The following is a 17,807-nucleotide window of genomic DNA, read 5'->3' as shown; positions in this document are numbered from 1 at the left end:
CTGAGGACCCAAGCAATCCGATTGGTTCAAAGCACGTTTTATGGGTAATCGCTTTAGTGCCTGGTTATAAATCATACAAAATTATTTTATTATAGAAGACGTTTGTACTACGTTTTAACGAGTCATTAATGTATTTAATGTATTTTAAATGATACGTTTCATATACTAGTATTTAACCGAAGCTATAGATTGTGAAATTAAACATTTCTCGTTGTTCGTGTGTTTTTTAGTTAGCTTAGATAATAGCATAGCATACAGCTAACGTTATCCGATGATCGTGCTTTGAGCTTAAACTGCACTGATACTGCCTTACCGTATTCACAGCCATTCGTAATGCAATTATAATTATGTAATTATTTTTTATCCTCAATAATCAGCGCAATATGTTACAAGTACACTTTTATTTATTAAAAGAGCCATAAAATAATATGTATTTGTGTATATTACTATTTTTGCTATTACATTTAAATAAATTACAGAATGCTAGCTATGTTTTGTGGGCATAAATATTAATTTGTTGTCTAGCCTTGACTAAAGAACACTATAATGTAATTATGGAATCACAATCTTAATGTAATTAATCAAACACCTTAATTCATATAATAATCTTTATTTTAAAGAAATAACATGTTAAAGTATGTTTTGTGACGAAATTATTTGTTTTAAAGAAATAGGGCATAATATGTTTTTTTTTATTACAAGCATGTAATTTGTGTACTAATGCATATGATTTATGTCATAATAATTCTTAATACAGAACATCATACAACACAATAACATTTAATGTAATTAAATTAGAGAATCAAAACTTATATAAAATTTTTATTAAATTACACAATACAATACATAATGAATTCTGAAACTGAATTATGAGATGTAATATATTACATTTTTATTAACACAAAACTACAAGCAAAATGCACATCGTTTTAGGACATTTATAGAGCTTTTTAAAATACACAACAATACAAAGCAGCTTTAAACAAACATACTCTAGTATGTCTTTACTTTCCTAAACACTTTTGTGATAGTCCTCTGGCTATAGATTGTGAAGATTTAAAAACCATTAATGTTGAGTTAGCTGTGTTAAAATATTTAATGAACTGTAAGGTTAAAGTTTTTTGAGAGCTAATGAGACAAATAGATGCAGTGTATTTTGCTGTATGAAAAGTCAAATCTTTAGTTTGAAGTAAATTCATGTTGTCTAGGCAAGTCACCTTTATTTATATAGCGCTTTTTACATTACAGATTGTATCAAAGCAGCTTCACATTGATAACATGAAAATAATACAACAAAGTTTGTTTCTAGAAGAAAATTGCATCATTGTCCACCCAAATTAGACAGATCAATAATATTGTTGAATATTAAATGTCCCCAAATAAGCAAGCCAAAGCCAAGGCAACAGTGGCAAGGAACCAAAACTCAATCAGTGACAGAATGGAGAAAAAAACCTTGGGAGAACCCAGGCTCAGTCGCTCAGTTCTCCTCTGGCCAACGAGCGAACAGTGTATGATTATGATCCAGGCAGCATTACAGGTCAGAGGTCAGATTGGTTGTGTCGATGAGGTCGGCACTTCATGGATGCGTCATGGTTGGGTCCACGTGCAGGTCCACCATCTAGTCTGGATACGGCCGGAGTCCACCTCACTTCAGAAACGGAGAGACTGGTTGACAATTCAGCACTGCGTTGTCGTCGCGTCCAGGCGTAGGTCCTTCATCTGATCTGGATACGGCCTGGATCCGGCGGACTGCGGTAAACCTCTGTATAAGCAGAGAGACTAATATTAACGTAGACGCCATTCTTCTTATGATGGAACGAGAACATCAGGATTTATGGGAAGTGTTCCCGGTTCCGGCTGGGGTAGGAAGACTGTTCCAGAGTTTTGGTGCTAAATAGGAGAAGGATCTACCGCCAGCAGTCGATTTTGATATTCTAGGAATTATCAACTGGCCGGAAATTTTGAGATCGCAATAGACGTGAAGGACTATAATGCGTTAAGAGTTTGCTCAAGTACTGGGGAGCTAAACCATTTAGAGCTTTGTAAGTAATCAGCAATATTTTAAAATTTGTGCAGTGCAGTGTTGACAGAACCGGGCTAATATGGTCATACTTCCTGGTTCTGGTAAGAACTCGAGCTGCTGCGTTTTGGACTAGCTGTAGTTTGAAGGAACTCTGCAAAAACACACAAACAACACGTCACGTGCAACTGAACACTTGCAGTCTTTAGTGCTGTGGAACACCACTCACTGTTTTTGCTTTGATATGCAAGCCCAAAGGTGCAACGCAGCAGCAGACGCAGCTAGCCCGTTGAACCTGAGGTGTCATGGCTGGACTGACTTGAGGGAACTCTGCAAAAACACACAAACAACACGTCACGTGCAACTGAACACTTGCAGTCTTTAGTGCTGTGAAACACCACTCACTGTTTTTGCTTTGATATGCAAGCCCAAAGGTGCAACGCAGCAGCAGACGCAGCTAGCCCGTTGAACCTGAGGTGTCATGGCTGGACTGGCTTGAGGGAACTCTGCAAAAACACACAAACAACACGTCACGTGCAACTGAACACTTGCAGTCTTTAGTGCTGTGGAACACCACTCACTGTTTTTGCTTTGATATGCAAGCCCAAAGGTGCAACGCAGCAGCAGAACGTAGTTAGCTCGTTGAACCAGGGATGTTGTGACATTAAAAGGCTATTTTAATGACACACTCCACAAGATAAGATAAATCAGCCCAAAAGTGACTGAAACCTTCCGTTCGTCTCAGTATTATAAGGCTGATCTGTACAACAAAAGATAAAAAAAAAAAAAATTTAGTTAGTTCACCAAAACATATAAAAATCAGCCATCAGTTTCTCATCAATGCTTACCTCAGGAATCAGTTCACACATTACAAGGTCGATATGTTCAAGCTTTTTGTCCTTCTTTTGCTCAAACACAATGTTGTCGATGTGTCCTAGAAGTTCCTCAACATGTGCTGACAAGGCTGGATGAAAGCTCTTAGGTTTTGCCATGTTCCCAGTCTTCATTTGCCACCATTTGTTCCACGTGGGTTTCAGTGAGCCTTTCACAATTCCTTGAAACAACTCCTGAAAAAAATATTTAGTATAGCAAACAATATCTAGCCATTTTAAATTTTGTAAAGTCTTATATGTACCTGAATTTCAGTATCACTGACAAGAGAACAAATTCCTTTTTTTTCCACCTCCTCGACTGTCCTATATTTTCAAAATCATCGATCTACTTGATTTATTAAACTTTTAAGTTGATTTGTATGAATGAGGACACACATTTTACACATACCTTTTATACGTCATATGCTGAACAGCATATGCTGCCATTGATGCTGCGTGATATCTTCTCAGATGCCACAGATCGTCTCCCTGTATCACCTCGTTTTTCATAGAGGTCCATTTGTCCCTCACCTCCATTTCTGCCATCTAATGCAATAAACACAGTTGTTAAAGTAATGTAGATAAAAATAAAATAAAATAAATAAATAAAAGCATTTATTTAACTTACTGTACAAACCAAAACCCCACAGTTGTTAGAGTCAGCCAGCCTCCACTGTTCTGGGTACTCAACAGTCCATTTTCCCAAGTCCCAAGTTTTTCGGAAGGCATTGCTTTTGTGCAAAAGAAAAAAATAATTAATAAATGTACATTAGTAAATAAAGATAACAATTTTGACATTTATAAAGCACATAATACCATAGTATAGTCAGGTCCATCGCAGAAATTGACTTGTAGTTGCCAGTGGGGTCGTAAACTCGAATACGATTCAGCAAACCATCCAAGACCTTTACAACATAAACAGAAACCGCTTTAACCAAAGTAACAACTGTTGAGTAAAAATGTATTTTTTAAAAAACACACATACCCACAAAATGAAGTGGTTTCCCTTTTCGGGGCTCTGTCCACCAACAATTCTTGGAATAAGGACTGTGTCATTCTCATCAAGGTCCTTTAAAATATTTTTAAGTAAGTAAGTAAGTAAATGTGTCCCCTGCCCTTGAAATTTCTAATTTAATAGATTTTCATTTACCTTCAGACAAGAAATGTGACTGTCATCCACATGTTTCTTGATATTGAAGGATCGCCACCAGAGCACGAACGTGTGCACCTGTAAAGCAGTTCCACCATGTGCTTTACAGAGCTGTGCAATCCTTGTGTCAAGAATCTAAAAGAAATAGTAGATTTCAATGAAATGTTGTTGAATAATATAAGAAGTACAAATAGGAGGTTCGTGTACAAACGCCCATACAAATAAGCTGCCATTGGACGCATATGGAGGTCTTGCCTGAGTCCCAAAATTTCTCCAATCATGCATTCATGTCTATGTCTCATTACCCTCTAACAGAATCCACGGTTTCGAGAATATCCGAGAAACTTTATTTTTCAACCCAAAAAAACTATAAGGTGTACATATTTTGGGTCGAAAAATAAAGTTTCTTGGATATTCTTGAAATCTTGGATTCTGTTAGAGGGTGCTGAGACATAGACATGAATGCATGATTGGAGGCTCTAGAGCCTTCCAGAGCTGAGATATGGAGATCCCACAAAGCATTTATTCCATTGGGGCAAATAGAGACTCGCATACAGTGAAATTTTGGGATGAAATTTGGCCCTTTTGACGCTTTTTGTTTGGACGTTTTCTGGAAACCGGGACTAATTAGAGCTATTACAAATATGTCTCAAAAATGTTATCAAATTAAAATTCTAACGTCGTCATTCAGCCATGGGAAACTTTTTTTCTGTGGACACAGTGTCTCGAAATCTTCAACTGTGGCCTGGCATCTCGGAAACTGAATGAGTGGCCGCTTTCTGTCGGTTTCCTCACTCAAAATGCGCATATACATTTCCTAGGAAAAAAAAAATGCTTTGTAATTGTCTTACATATATAATATTATATAATATATAACAGACTTCCATTTATTTGACATCTTACCTCTTCTAGCTCCAAGATGTGAAAGCGATCCACTGAAAACTGATTTTTTTTTTCAATTTCTGTAAACACATTTGGATCAGTCACAAATCTTTGTTAAAGTTACTAATTGTACTTTTTTAAAAGCAAATCAAATAAAGCATACCTGTGCGTGATGCATCACCTCCTGCCATGTCTGTCTTCAGGCAGTAAGAATCATGGTCATCATGAATATTCACTGAAAAAGGTTGTATATGTAATATTTTACATTTGCCATAAACATTTACTTCAAAAAGTGGCCCATCTACTGTAATGTACTGCCTTTCTCACTATTCAGGTTAATGTCACGCCGCAGGAATGGTTTGAGTTGGGACACATTGGTTTTCTGGCGGAGAATGTTGCCGGATTTGTCTGCAAGTGTAGCAACCCCTTTTTCGGTAATGTCTTCGACCACAAAAGGGCCTGTCCAGTTCCCCTCTAAACGTCCACCTTTGCGTCCCTCTTTTCTTTTGTTTGCTTTGAGTACCTCCTCTCCTTCGTGGATGTGAAATGATTTCACATTTTTTCTTTTCCGGGACTCGTACTCCGCCTTTTGCTTCCCCTGTGCTTTTTCAATGTGACCCCGCACCTTATGAAAATAATGCATAATAAACAGATTTAATATAATACCTTAAATAATGTGAATTATTGCTTAATTATAGTTCATACTACAGACAATTACCTTTGCCTGTACTGCTGTCACCTCTACTATCTTTGTGGGCATTACAATATTCGGATCCTCTCCTACAAAGCAATCTGTCTCAGATACTACCTTTGTGTTTAGAAGCTCTGGCGTGATTGGGTGCAGGTGAAACATCAAAAAGAATGGTGTATACTTTGTAGAGCCCTAAAAAAAGTGTTTCAACAAATTACATTTTACATAATCAATTGCATTTAATCATTTCTTTTTAAAGCAGTTCCAATCACCTGCTTTGAGGTGTTGATGGCATGCACCACATCCTCCAGTTTTTCGTCCCAGTCATTCTGCATGTCATTGCAGTACTTTTACAATGACCTCTTTATAGTCTGATTTGTCCTCTCATCCTGTCCATTTGACTGAGGGTGGTAAGCTGACGTGACACACTGCTTCACACCCAATTCCTTAAATATGTCCGCATTTAGCTGTTATCAAAAAGGTATCAAAGACATGGTAGATTCTTATAACATATAGCCCAAAAATTTTATAATAAAATCTTCTTAACTAAATAATAATAACCTGGTTCACAAACTCCCTCCCCTGGTCTGTGATTATTCTTTCAACCAGTCCATATGCATTAAATGCTTGTAAGACCCCTGTAGCCACCTCAACTGCGGTCTTACACTTCAGGGATTTGGCGAAAACCCATTTGGTGAAGAGGTCAGTCATTGTGAGGACATAAATGTTCCCCTGAGGACTGGTTGGAAATGGTCCCATCAAATCCATTCCTATTACAGTCCAGGCTTTAGTGACCTTGATAGGGTGCAACACTGGGGCCACTGTTTTAATAGTATCAGTGCGCTGACACTGTGGACATTGGGCAATCTAAAAAAAAATTTGTAGGTGTTTGTAACATTACAAACAACAGAAACACATTACTTTGTACAACTACATCAGGGGTCTCAAACTCAACATAGGATTTTGAGGACACGACTTAACACCATTAAGTATTTATTATAATATGATCTTGTGGCCTCAATATAATATGTCGTGGCCTCAACATAACGTACCAATGAGTTAATTATTTACACTTGAGGGGCTGTATGAAACCATCTCGTGGGTCAAGAATTTGAGTCTACAATTATCTTACCCACTTCATGACGTCCGGAAAGATGCCTTGCCAGTAGTATGCGCTTGCAATCTTATTAAATGTCCTTGTTATCCCCTGATGCCCACCTGTAGCTGGGCTGTCATGACAGTCCCGAAGGACTCGTTCCTTCTGTTGCTCATCCATGACAACTAGACGGTTTGATCCGTCTGCAGTCTTGTAATAAAGATGTCCACCTGTGTTAGAGACATAAAGAGGTAATGTGAGGGAACGCAACACACAGTAAATCATGTTATTTATTGAAGAAAATATTACGTAAAATTAGTTGTTTTATCATAAGCAAACGTAGCGGATACTGTAAATTACATAATACATAACACATTAAAAGGCAATGATATTTTTCTACTTCCCCTGCACAATGAACTTCTTAGCAGAACGCCTGACAATTCTCTTCCGTCCGGTGTCGGCGTTCCCTTGGTAAACTCCACGCTCCAGGTACTCCTTCACCTCAGCATGCAGCGCAAACTGTAACATAACTTTAATGCAAAGCAAAAGTAATGATATTAGGTTGATTAAACGTATTAATTGTGCAGTCAATCGATCCAAAAAATTAACTCGATTAAATACACTTTTTTTCTGATTAAGCGTGATTGATCACAATCATAAACACTCAAGTTTCAGTAACACTGTATAATAACGTTCAGATGTAAGTCATTTATAAGTGGTTAGTTAATGATGAACTAATCATTTACAGAACATTCATAAATTATTAGCAAGTGATATACTAACATTTTATGTATGTTTTGTAAATTCCGTTACAAGTCATTTACAAATGATTAGTAAATGATTAACTAATCATTTACTAAACATGAATATGCGTTTCATACATGTTTAATAAATAATGTTATTTTTTCTGTATGTATGTATGTAGTAATTAGAGGGTTCAGAAAGTGTTGTAAATGGCTTGAATACACATACAGATCATTTGTAACAGGTAAGTATCATTTGTAACAGGTAAGTGTAACACATTTACAAGTAATGAATATTTTACACTTTAGATTAGGGGATGCAAAAAGTGTTGTAAATGATTTATTCATGCGTTTACACATCTATAACAGGTGTTGAACACTGTAGTGTGTAGTGTCGTGTGTAGTGTAGTGTGCACTGCAGTGTAAGTGCTGACTGGTGAGGGTATAGACAGCTGTCTTCTCTGAAACACATGGAGTCTTTAACCACTGTGCACCTGATGTGAGCAAAACATACAGAAAAATTTAACATAATGAACATTTATGAAACGCATAGTCATATTTTATAAATGATTAGTTAATCATTAACTAATCATTTGTAAATTACTTGTAACGAAATGTACAAAACATACATAAAATGTTAGTATATTACTTATTAATCATTTATGAACGCATAGTCATGTTTCATAAATAATTAGTTACTCATTTACTAATCACTCAAAAAAAAAAAATTTACAAAGCATACATAAAATGTTAGTATATCACATGCTAATCATTTATGCATGTTTTGTAAATGATTAGTTCATCATTAACTAAGCACTTATTAATGACCTACAACTGAACGTTATTATGAAGTGTTACCCAAGTCTCTATACGTTTTTACTATATTTTATAATTTAATCATTTCACATTTAATCTTCAGATTAATGTAGAAAAACATAAAATAACTAAATAAAGACATTATATTTTAAATACTTGTTTAATAACTTATATATATATAAATGAAGGCCAGTATCACTGATATTATACAGCTACTGATGTCTTGATAAATATGGGAAATAAAAAGAAATTGAATAAAACGTAAAACACTCTGCACTGCATAATTTATAAATTAGATATAAATGAATCCTTATTAAAGCTACAAAAGTTCTTTAGTTAGGAGCAGTGAGTAATTTTCTCTGTTCCCATTGTTATTTGATTGACCTCGTGTGAGACAACTATATTGGGTGCTGTCCCTTTAAGACCTGCAGTTGCCGACTGCCAATTACTGCTGCGCAGTGCGCACCATATGGTGCGCGTGACTGTCAGGACATGTGTGTGTCTTTTCGCGCTCAAATGTTTTTAAACCATTTGCTTTAAGTGCATGTTAAATGTAAAGCTAGCTAAAGAATAACAGAAAAAAAAAACGAATGCTGCGTTATTTTTATCGCGTTAAACTGGACTAAAATAATCGCATGCGTTAACTTTGATAGCACGAGCTATTAATATATTCAATGCAACTGTGCCAAGGTGCTCAAACTCGCTTTGATGTATTTATGCAAGTGCCTGCACGAGCTGAGGCCTTTAATTTTTAATTGTTCATTCGGCAAAAAAGACTTTCGTCCAAATTGTTTTACACTGTTAGACCTTACCGGGTTTTTTTACAGTAAAATACTGGCAACACTGTTGCCAGTAAAATACTGTTAATTGTACAGTTCTTTACTGTAATCTAGTTTGTTTCTGTAAAAATGCACTAAATTCTAATTCAAGTTAACTAATTACACTTGCAGAAACCGACTGCCTTAAATTGACCAACTGTCATTTAAATGTATTAACTAAAATTTATAATGCATTAATAATGTGAGCAAAGTATTACTGTGAACTTCTTTCATTTGAGACCACTAAAAAACTATTGTACATAAAGAGATTTCCACTGGACCAGCAACTACACAGTCACCGCCTGTTAAATAAAGCAACATGCAGCATATCATCAATGTTTGTAGATCTTCTCCTGGACTGAAGCACAGGCTCTACTCTTCTGCACAATGGTGACCCAAAAAAAATATTTTACAGTAAACTACTGGCAACAGTGTTGCCAGTATAAACCTGTTTTATAACTTACAGTTTATTACTGTTAAAATACATTTTGTGGGTGTGACTTTTTATCTTAAACTGTTAACTCTTTCAACCCCACAGGAAAATCCACACTACAAAGAGTAAAAGTAACATTGAGACAGTGTTGCAGTGAGATAATAAAGGGAATATGTAAGTGATTGTTGAGCATTAGTGATGAACACCTGCTGTTAATAAGCAGAATCACTGAAGGAAAGAGAAACACAAGAACAGAAAATAGAGAAACACAATAACTACGACTGACTTCCAGCCATTACACATTATTACACTTATTATTAACCAGTATGACTTTATTTCTGTCATACATCTACAGAAGTTGTTATTAAGATGTTTAATTGAAAATGTTTGTTTTGTAATGTTACCATTATAGAGATCAGTGCTTTCTTTAGTTGGGATGCAGATGCTAAAACATTAGTTTTTCTTTTGCTACTGTGTTTTTGCAAGTCACACTTGTGCACACACAGTTTATGAATGATTGCGGTTATAATGATTATGGTGACAAATTCATCATATTACCGGTTCATTCACTAAGGAATTCATTCTTATTCATGCAGAGTTTTGTCCTCGATCAAAAGTGTTACATTAGCACCACTGTGAAACTACAGCAATAAATTACTATGACTCATTTTTTTTAACACATCATGCATAAACCAAAAAAAAAGCTACACTATGTTTTAGAAACACAGAGATATCACAATTTAGCACATTAATCTCAACAATGGTGGCAATATTTTTTATTTATTTTTTATTCATGCAGCAGTGCATGCTGGGAGTTTTATATTATCCTGGAACCCAGCATGCATTGCGACATGAAACTTTTCACCATTGTTGAGATTCATATGCTGATTGTTGATATCTGTGTGTGTCTGAATCAAGCAGGAGTAAAATAAAATTGAATGCACTATGTGATTGTTATCTTTCCAAAGACCTGATTACAGAAATATTGATTTCATTTTGTAGATATACAGATTTATGCTAAATATGACATACCCATAATTTCAATGAATATATACAGGAAAAATCTGAAAATCAGATAATCCAAGATGACTGTGACATCATCAGAAAAGAATAAAAACACCTGATCAAAATCCTCTTGACTTTTTCTTACCATAACAAATGTGTTTTATAAACTCACTGTTACAGCAGTCAGAGAGAAATGAATGGTAAGAAGTTAAGAGACAAGAGACCAACTAAAGCAAATACTGATCTCCAACATGGTGACAACAAATTTTATTATTAACTAAATCTCTGTTAATTCTCAACAAGAACTTTTGTACATGTATGAAAGAAATAATCGTAAACTGGTTTGTAAACTGGTTTCACACTCAGTGTTGCTGGAAGTCAGTTGTAGTTTTTGTGTTTCTCTTTTTTCTGTTCTTGTTTCTCTGTCCTTCAGTGATTCTGCTTATCAGGTGTTCATCAGTGTCTCAATTCACTCACTTCTTTTCATTCACTCTGTCAAGTGGACTATATTACTGAACTAATGTAGGGAATAGTGAATGAGGGTATAGGGTGTGATTGGGAAAACAGCCTCTGAGTGTCGACTTTGAGCACTGTTAATTCACAGTATATTCCTGTAGGCTATTTTTGTTTTCTACGGTATATTACTGTTTTAATGGAAAATGGTATGATACTGTCAGAATTACACCTTTTTTTACAGCAAGGGCTAACAGTGTAGGCCTATAACATTGCAAATATTTTTTTTTTCCGAAAGAAAAGCATGCTCATGCAATAATGTTGAACTGTGTCTAAGTATCTATAACGGTAAAAATTATTACAGGCCGATAATTTCGTTTTTATTAAAATATAACTACAATTAAACATTATTAAAATACACCGGGTGATGGATATACTTACTGAAATGTTGGATGATGAGAAAAAAAAACACAATAATTAATGTAAATTTAAATTGATAATTAAATTATATTTTTGAATTAAGTAAGGTAAATGTATTGGTCGCAGAGATGAAATTGTCCAGAGATATTTGGTCACAGAGATGAAACTGTCCAGAGAGATGCACAGATGTCCAAAGATGAAATTTTCGCAGAGATACTTTGTAGAATTTCTGACGAAAGGGACCTGTGAAACATGGCAATCGTATAAATAGTCCCGCATTTAAAAAAAAAAAGTGATGAGACATTCTCATTGGTCATTTTCAAGTGTCTTTAAAATGACAATATTTTATTGATGAATTGCGTTACATTGTTTTGTTTTTTAAAACCTGTGTATATATATTATAAATTGCCCTTTCGATGTGTGCAAAAATATTGTATTGGTGAAAAACGTTATCTCTAATACGTTTTTTTTTTTTTTCCTGTCATGTACAACCGGAATGGCAATATCATTACTTTTTGCATTAGAATATACAGAACAGGTGCATAAAAGAAATACAAATAAAACAAGAAAAATAATTATCATAGTATTAAACAAAAAAGATTGAAAGGTTAAAGGGGCTGGTTGTGTTTTTGTTTTGTAAATCATATTCTTCTTTAATGCAAACAATATTTATTGCATTCTTTTTTTTTTCATCACTTTAAGGGCTTTTAAGACAAACTCATTAAGAAGTTTTCTCTCATTTACAACTCTTCTCATTTATAACTCATTTACAAGCAAAGTAATACATTACAAGTAACATCCATTACATAATCAGATCACTTTTTGATGTTATGAGTAAATAAATGCAATAAAATCACATACATTATGTAAGCACGTTACATTCTAATAATACAAATACATTTATTTACATGAATGTCACTGCAGATTAAGTATTTTCAAAAACACTATTCACAGTATAAGTATGAATTGTAGCTGAAATATAGCCATTGATGCATGAGGTCCACTACAGTGGACAGATAATTGATCAGATTTTTCTCCCAATCTAAAATCAAAACTTGAAAATTTTAACTGTGATATGACTCATTAGATATTGTTTGATGCTGCAAAAAATTTTTTACCTACAAGAGTCTCCTAGGAAAGAAGGAATGGTTGAATATTCCGGAGCAACTTGGCATTTCTGACTGACCATTGACCATCTTGGTTTGGAGGGGAAAAAAATCTAAACACAACGGCTTGCCACTTGGTTGCAATGTATAGGATGATGCACCCGGGTCCAATAAAGAGGCTGATGTGCAACTATGCCATCAAAACCCGTGCAAATTTAAGCAAATGTTTTTTTAATAGCTGTCCACTGTAGTGACCACTATGCATGAAAGGGTTAATCCATATAAAACAGCGCTTAATCTTGCAAAGTATGTTTTGGTGCTACTGCTATCATTACGTTAGTAATTCATTAAGTTAACTATAAAGTGTCGCTATGTTGTAGATTGTTTTCATAGTTATGTGTGAACTTGTGTGTATGTGTGGTTGCATTAGTTGCAGCCTATAATTTCAGTTTTATTGATCAATAATAGCCATTATAAAAGCAGCCTAAAAGGTATAAGAAGCTATACAAGTCAAGAAATAAATGAAGTAAAACGATTCAGTCAAACATAAGTCAGCAGGCTACAACGTTAAAGATAAATAGCCTAAATAATTTAACGTTATATAAAATTATGAAACTAAAACTTTGCCCTCAGCCAAAACGATTTGCCAGGGAACAAATTATAGATTAATGATATCAAAGATCGTACACGATCGATACACAAGACCAGCGGCAGACTTCAGCATCTCATCAGCCGAGGTATGGTTGTTCCAAGCGGGATACATGAGCGCTGAGCACCCGGTGATCCCTTCGATCTCACATCTCCGAAAACGTCAGATCAAATTTTTAAATAGGCGCTATCTGTATAAACAAACAACATATTTGAGATTGAAACAACTACATTATCGACTGAAAAACTCTTAAAACTACATTTCGTGACACATTAAGAGTAGTATTTTTAAATTTCGCGGTCTTTCTCCTGCTATTGACGCAACTTGAGATTTTAAATATTAGCTATAGAATATACACAATTTACATATACAATATACAATTTAATTTAATCTTACCTTGCATATAGCAGCGGGATTTAGCATTCTACATAAAGCTACCACATAATAACACTAAAACAGCTCACGTTAGCTACAAGTTATCGCGAGAACAGATTTAGATCAGGCATACTACTGGCATACTAATTGGGTCCTCAGGGTTACCGAATACTATACGGTTACTGGATACTATACCACACCGGCCCACCGCCTATTGCGCAGTAATGTAATGCGGTCACAAGTGTATGTTTGTTGAGTAATTTACATAGGTAATTTACAAAGGCTTGTGTCACACCTATTATAAGTGATGGAAATCGATCGTCTTGTGAGACGGATTTGACTTTAGAAGAGTTGGATGTGATTATCCAGAAAGCCCCCCTCAATAAGCCTTGGTCCAGATGGTCTGCCTTTTGAATTTTAAAGGATTTTTTGGCAAGACATATAAAAAAGTTTGTTTTGTAAGTTTTTAAAGACTGTGTAAAGAAAAGGTTAATTGACCGAGTCCATGAAGCAGGGCTTGATAACTTTATTTCCAAAGCCTACAAAAGAAAGATTCTTCATATTTAGATAATTGGCGCCGAATTACTTTACTTAATTCGGATTATAGCCTAAATTGTTAGCTTCCCTTTACGCGAATAGATTGAAACCATGCTTAGAAGAAATTGTCTCAGTTTACCAATCTGGCTTTATGAAAGGTAGGCATATAGCAAATAATATTCGGCTTGTTTTAGATATTTTAGATTATAAGGAATTTATTTTTAGACTTTTATAAGGCCTTTGACACGGTCGAGCATGAGTTTATATGTTTGAATCTTTGCATAGATTTGGTTTTAGCTCTGTCTTTATTAAAATAGTTCAGACTTTTTACAAAAATATTAACAGCAATATATCTTTGGTGAATGGTGTTTCTCCCCGGTTTACGATTAGCAGGGGCATCAGACAAGGGTGTCCTTTTTCGCCATTTTTGTTTTAATTGGTCGTAGAGTTTCTCAATATTTTTATTACTCGCTGGATAGATGTTCAGGGTATTGTTGTAGCTAAACACACCTTTCTAATTAGTCAACTGGCAGATGACACCTGTCTGTTTTTTAAAGATGAGAAACAGGTTCCTGTTATTTTGGAAGCTTTAAAAACATTTTCTAATGCTTCTGGTCTCACAGTTAATCAAAATAAAAGTGAAATTATACCTGTTCACAGTCTTGAAAAAGGTCACATAGAAGGTATTGAGGTCAAAAGTTCTGTTAGATATTTAGGCATTTTAATAAGTAAATCACCCACGGATAGAATTTTAGATCATTTTTAAAAATTAAAGAATGTCTTCAATTGCTGCCTACAAAGAAATTGAACAATCTATGGTCGTGTCTTGATATCTAAAGCTGAAGGTAATTCTAGGATTGTTTACCCAGCTTTGTCCTTATGTCAACCTGAAAATGTGCTCATCTATTGACTCCATACTATTTAAATTCTTGTGGAAAAATAAAACTGAATATGTTAAAAGGAAGAAATACTTTGGAGGGAGGTGTGAATGCTTTGGACTTCAGTACTCTCAATCAGGTTTTCAAGATCGGCTGGATTAAACGCTGCCTGAATGCTGATCCTAATTTGTTATGGTTTTAGCCTACCTATATTTATCTTTGAAAAATGTGGGGGTTCAATTTTTTATTGTCTTGCGATTTTAAATGCAACAAACTTCCGGTCAAGCTTGATCATTTTCATAAGCCTTGGAGGCCTGTAAGCTTGCCTTTTGCCACAATTTTTCCCCTCATAGGAGTATTATATGGAACAATCAGAATGTGCTGCGTGCAAAAAAATCTATTTTTATTATGAATTGGGTTGACAAAAGTGTAATTTTTGTTTTGGATTTGTTGAAGAAGGATGGCAGCTTTTATTCCTATACTGAATTTATCAACTTTTTGGACTGGATTCCTCACCTAAAGTTTATAACTGGGTTATTAATTCTATTTCACCTAAACTTTTGCATATGGTTGGGTCATACTGTGGCTACAGAGTATCAGTCTGTGAAATGCCCCATTTATCTATTGGAGGATTGGAGCTTTCTTATTAGGAAGATCAGCTGTCATCCCAAAGCTTTTTTCAAATGGAAATTAAATTATCCTTCTCTTTCTAATATATGGACTGGCATAAGTTTCTGTTACCTAATAAGTGGAAAGAGCTTTACTTTTAAATTCTACATAATTACTATCCCTGTAACTCTTTCTAAGTTTAAGTTAGACATCTCTTCACAATGTGCATTCTGTAACTGTAATCTTGAAACAATACCACATTTGTTTTCTGAATGTGATTATGCAAAGGAGTTCTGGAAAGAAGTAGCCTGGCTTATTTTCTCTGCTTTTTACAAACATTTTACTTCTGAGATTATGAATGTGCTGTTTTTGATTTGGGACTCCGGGTCAAAGGAGATGGATGACAGATTAAAGCTAAACTTTATGTGGCGAGTTTCATCTCCATAAATGTAAAGTAACTGATTCTAAGTCCAATTTTAGACTTTTTTATGTTGATTTAAAGTTATTTTATGACTCTCTTTGTTTATCAGCTAATAAGAAAGCTGCTAAAACTGGCTGTTGCTCAAAGAAATTATGGTTTCATTATAAGTTACCTCCTGATTTTCTGAAGACTACAAATTTTTTATTTTTTATTTTTTTTATGTTATTTATTTCTATTCATTTACTGTATGTTTAATTTCTATTAATGTTTTGTGATTTTTTTTTTTTTTAGTAGACTATCTCTTACTGTGTGTAATTTACTGCCTTGCTTTATACCTTGAGTTTAATATCTTATTTTTCTTGTGTGATACATGTATCCCCTGTGCTCTTTGTTCAATAAAAAAAGAAGAGTGGGACTCGTTTGTTCACCACAGCGGCTCAACTAATCAGAATCAAGGACCGGAACTATCCGTTTTATAAACAATATTTAAGAACATTAATTGTATAAATATCCCAATCAACAAATAAAGGTTTTAACCTCAACACCAGTACCTGAAAGGGAAGAATATTTGAATAATTGAATTTTACACAAAAAATATTTACATTCATATAGAGTAGTCACAGAAATAGCACACACACTCACACGTTGAGTTTTCATGTTTTATGGGAACTTTCTATTGACATAATGATTTTTATACTGTACATACTGTATATTCTCTCCACTTACACTAACACTACCACTAAACCTACCCGCCACGCACAACTTTCTGATTTTTTTTATCATTTAAAAAAAAAACATCACTTAGTATAATTTATGAGCTGTATTCCTTATGGGGACCAAAAAATGTCCCCACACGGACAAGGATTTCAGATATTGCCAACTTTATGGAGACATTTTATCCCCATAATGTAGAGTTTACCAGGGCAGTTTGCAATGGTCCCATATTCACCGTCATTTAATATCTCAGTAAAATAAAACACAAATATGCATTATGGGACATTACTGGCGCTGACACATTATTATATGATATGAATCAATACTTACTGAGTTTATAATTATCTTTTAAATCAGAGAGACTCTTCCCACTCGCATGTTCTATATTATTCCCAGTGAGATCCAGTTTTCTCACGTGTGAGGAGTTTGATCTACTATTCCAACTATTTCTGCTATATGACTTCTCTGACGAAAGCAACACTGGTCTGTGTCTCCCTCTGTTGACGGAAATGCAAAAGACATTTATAGCAATTTATGTTCATAGGCATAGCAATTTATTTATGCTTATAGCAATTTATGTTCTTCTTTAATGTTTTGCTTCAGGAAGCTGATGTTACGTGATGGAAAAGTACAACTTACTGATGCAGAGTTAAATACAGGGTCTTCTGTTGGGAAATTATTAAAACAATATGGAATAGTGACAGACAAATCAGAAAAATCATGCTCGAAGCTTTTAATAATTTTAACAATCACATAATTCTTAAAGGAGAACTCCGGTCAATTTTAACATTGAGCTCATTTTTTTGTACATTTGGAGTGCTGTCAATACAGAGAACAACGACAAAAATCGGTGTTGCCTACACCGAGTTATTCTATTTTTAAAATTTGCACTCTGTTGACTTCAATGGGGCAAGTACTAAACCTGCTTTTAGCCTCTTAACATCCTTAATGTGTTATTACAAGTGCATCAGCCATGTGAGTGATTCCTTCAGAGTGAACACGGTTGCATCTGACTGCAGTAGATGTGAAAGATGTCAATAAAAGTGACGTTAATTCAGCCAGCGCACAAACCTGTGTTTACATCCTGTTTTCGGTTGAAGTCCAAAGTAGTCGATTGTC

At 34.7% G+C, this 17,807-nt stretch overlaps 1 protein-coding gene and 1 long non-coding RNA gene across 4 annotated transcripts; both read right to left on the bottom strand.

The window, feature by feature from the left end:
• Positions 1–867: 867 nt before the first annotated feature.
• LOC311286576 (uncharacterized protein) lies at positions 868–13,727 on the bottom strand. 3 transcript variants are annotated; one of them, XM_084402799.1, is made up of 14 exons: positions 5,088–5,160; positions 4,946–5,004; positions 4,722–4,859; positions 4,043–4,177; positions 3,878–3,961; positions 3,709–3,797; positions 3,521–3,623; positions 3,302–3,438; positions 3,156–3,216; positions 2,869–3,087; positions 2,602–2,780; positions 2,426–2,526; positions 2,250–2,350; positions 868–1,760 (listed from the first exon to the last, which is right to left on the bottom strand). In XM_084402799.1, exons 1-11 carry the CDS (start codon positions 5,113–5,115, stop codon positions 2,685–2,687), a joined length of 1,149 nt encoding a protein of 382 aa, XP_084258925.1. In that variant the 5' UTR covers positions 5,116–5,160; the 3' UTR covers positions 868–1,760; positions 2,250–2,350; positions 2,426–2,526; positions 2,602–2,684. The 3 variants fall into 3 exon arrangements, with proteins under 3 accessions (XP_084258925.1, XP_084258924.1, XP_084258926.1); XM_084402798.1 differs by lacking the exons at positions 868–1,760; positions 2,426–2,526 and having other exon boundaries at positions 1,774–2,350; XM_084402800.1 differs by lacking the exons at positions 868–1,760; positions 4,722–4,859; positions 4,946–5,004; positions 5,088–5,160 and adding an exon at positions 13,551–13,727 and having other exon boundaries at positions 1,774–2,350.
• On the bottom strand, positions 5,973–7,440 carry LOC311286584. The gene is made up of 3 exons (XR_014626590.1): positions 6,748–7,440; positions 6,177–6,482; positions 5,973–6,082 (listed from the first exon to the last, which is right to left on the bottom strand). It is a non-coding gene; the product is annotated as an uncharacterized lncRNA (long non-coding RNA).
• Positions 13,728–17,807: the final 4,080 nt, after the last annotated feature.

The sequence above is a fragment of the Rutilus rutilus genome (genome assembly GCF_951802725.1).
Source record: "Rutilus rutilus genome assembly, chromosome: 2".
Taxonomy (NCBI): Eukaryota; Metazoa; Chordata; class Actinopteri; order Cypriniformes; family Leuciscidae; genus Rutilus; species Rutilus rutilus.
The sequence above is the reverse complement of the archived record's forward strand: the minus strand, read 5'-3'. Positions and strand labels throughout refer to the sequence as shown.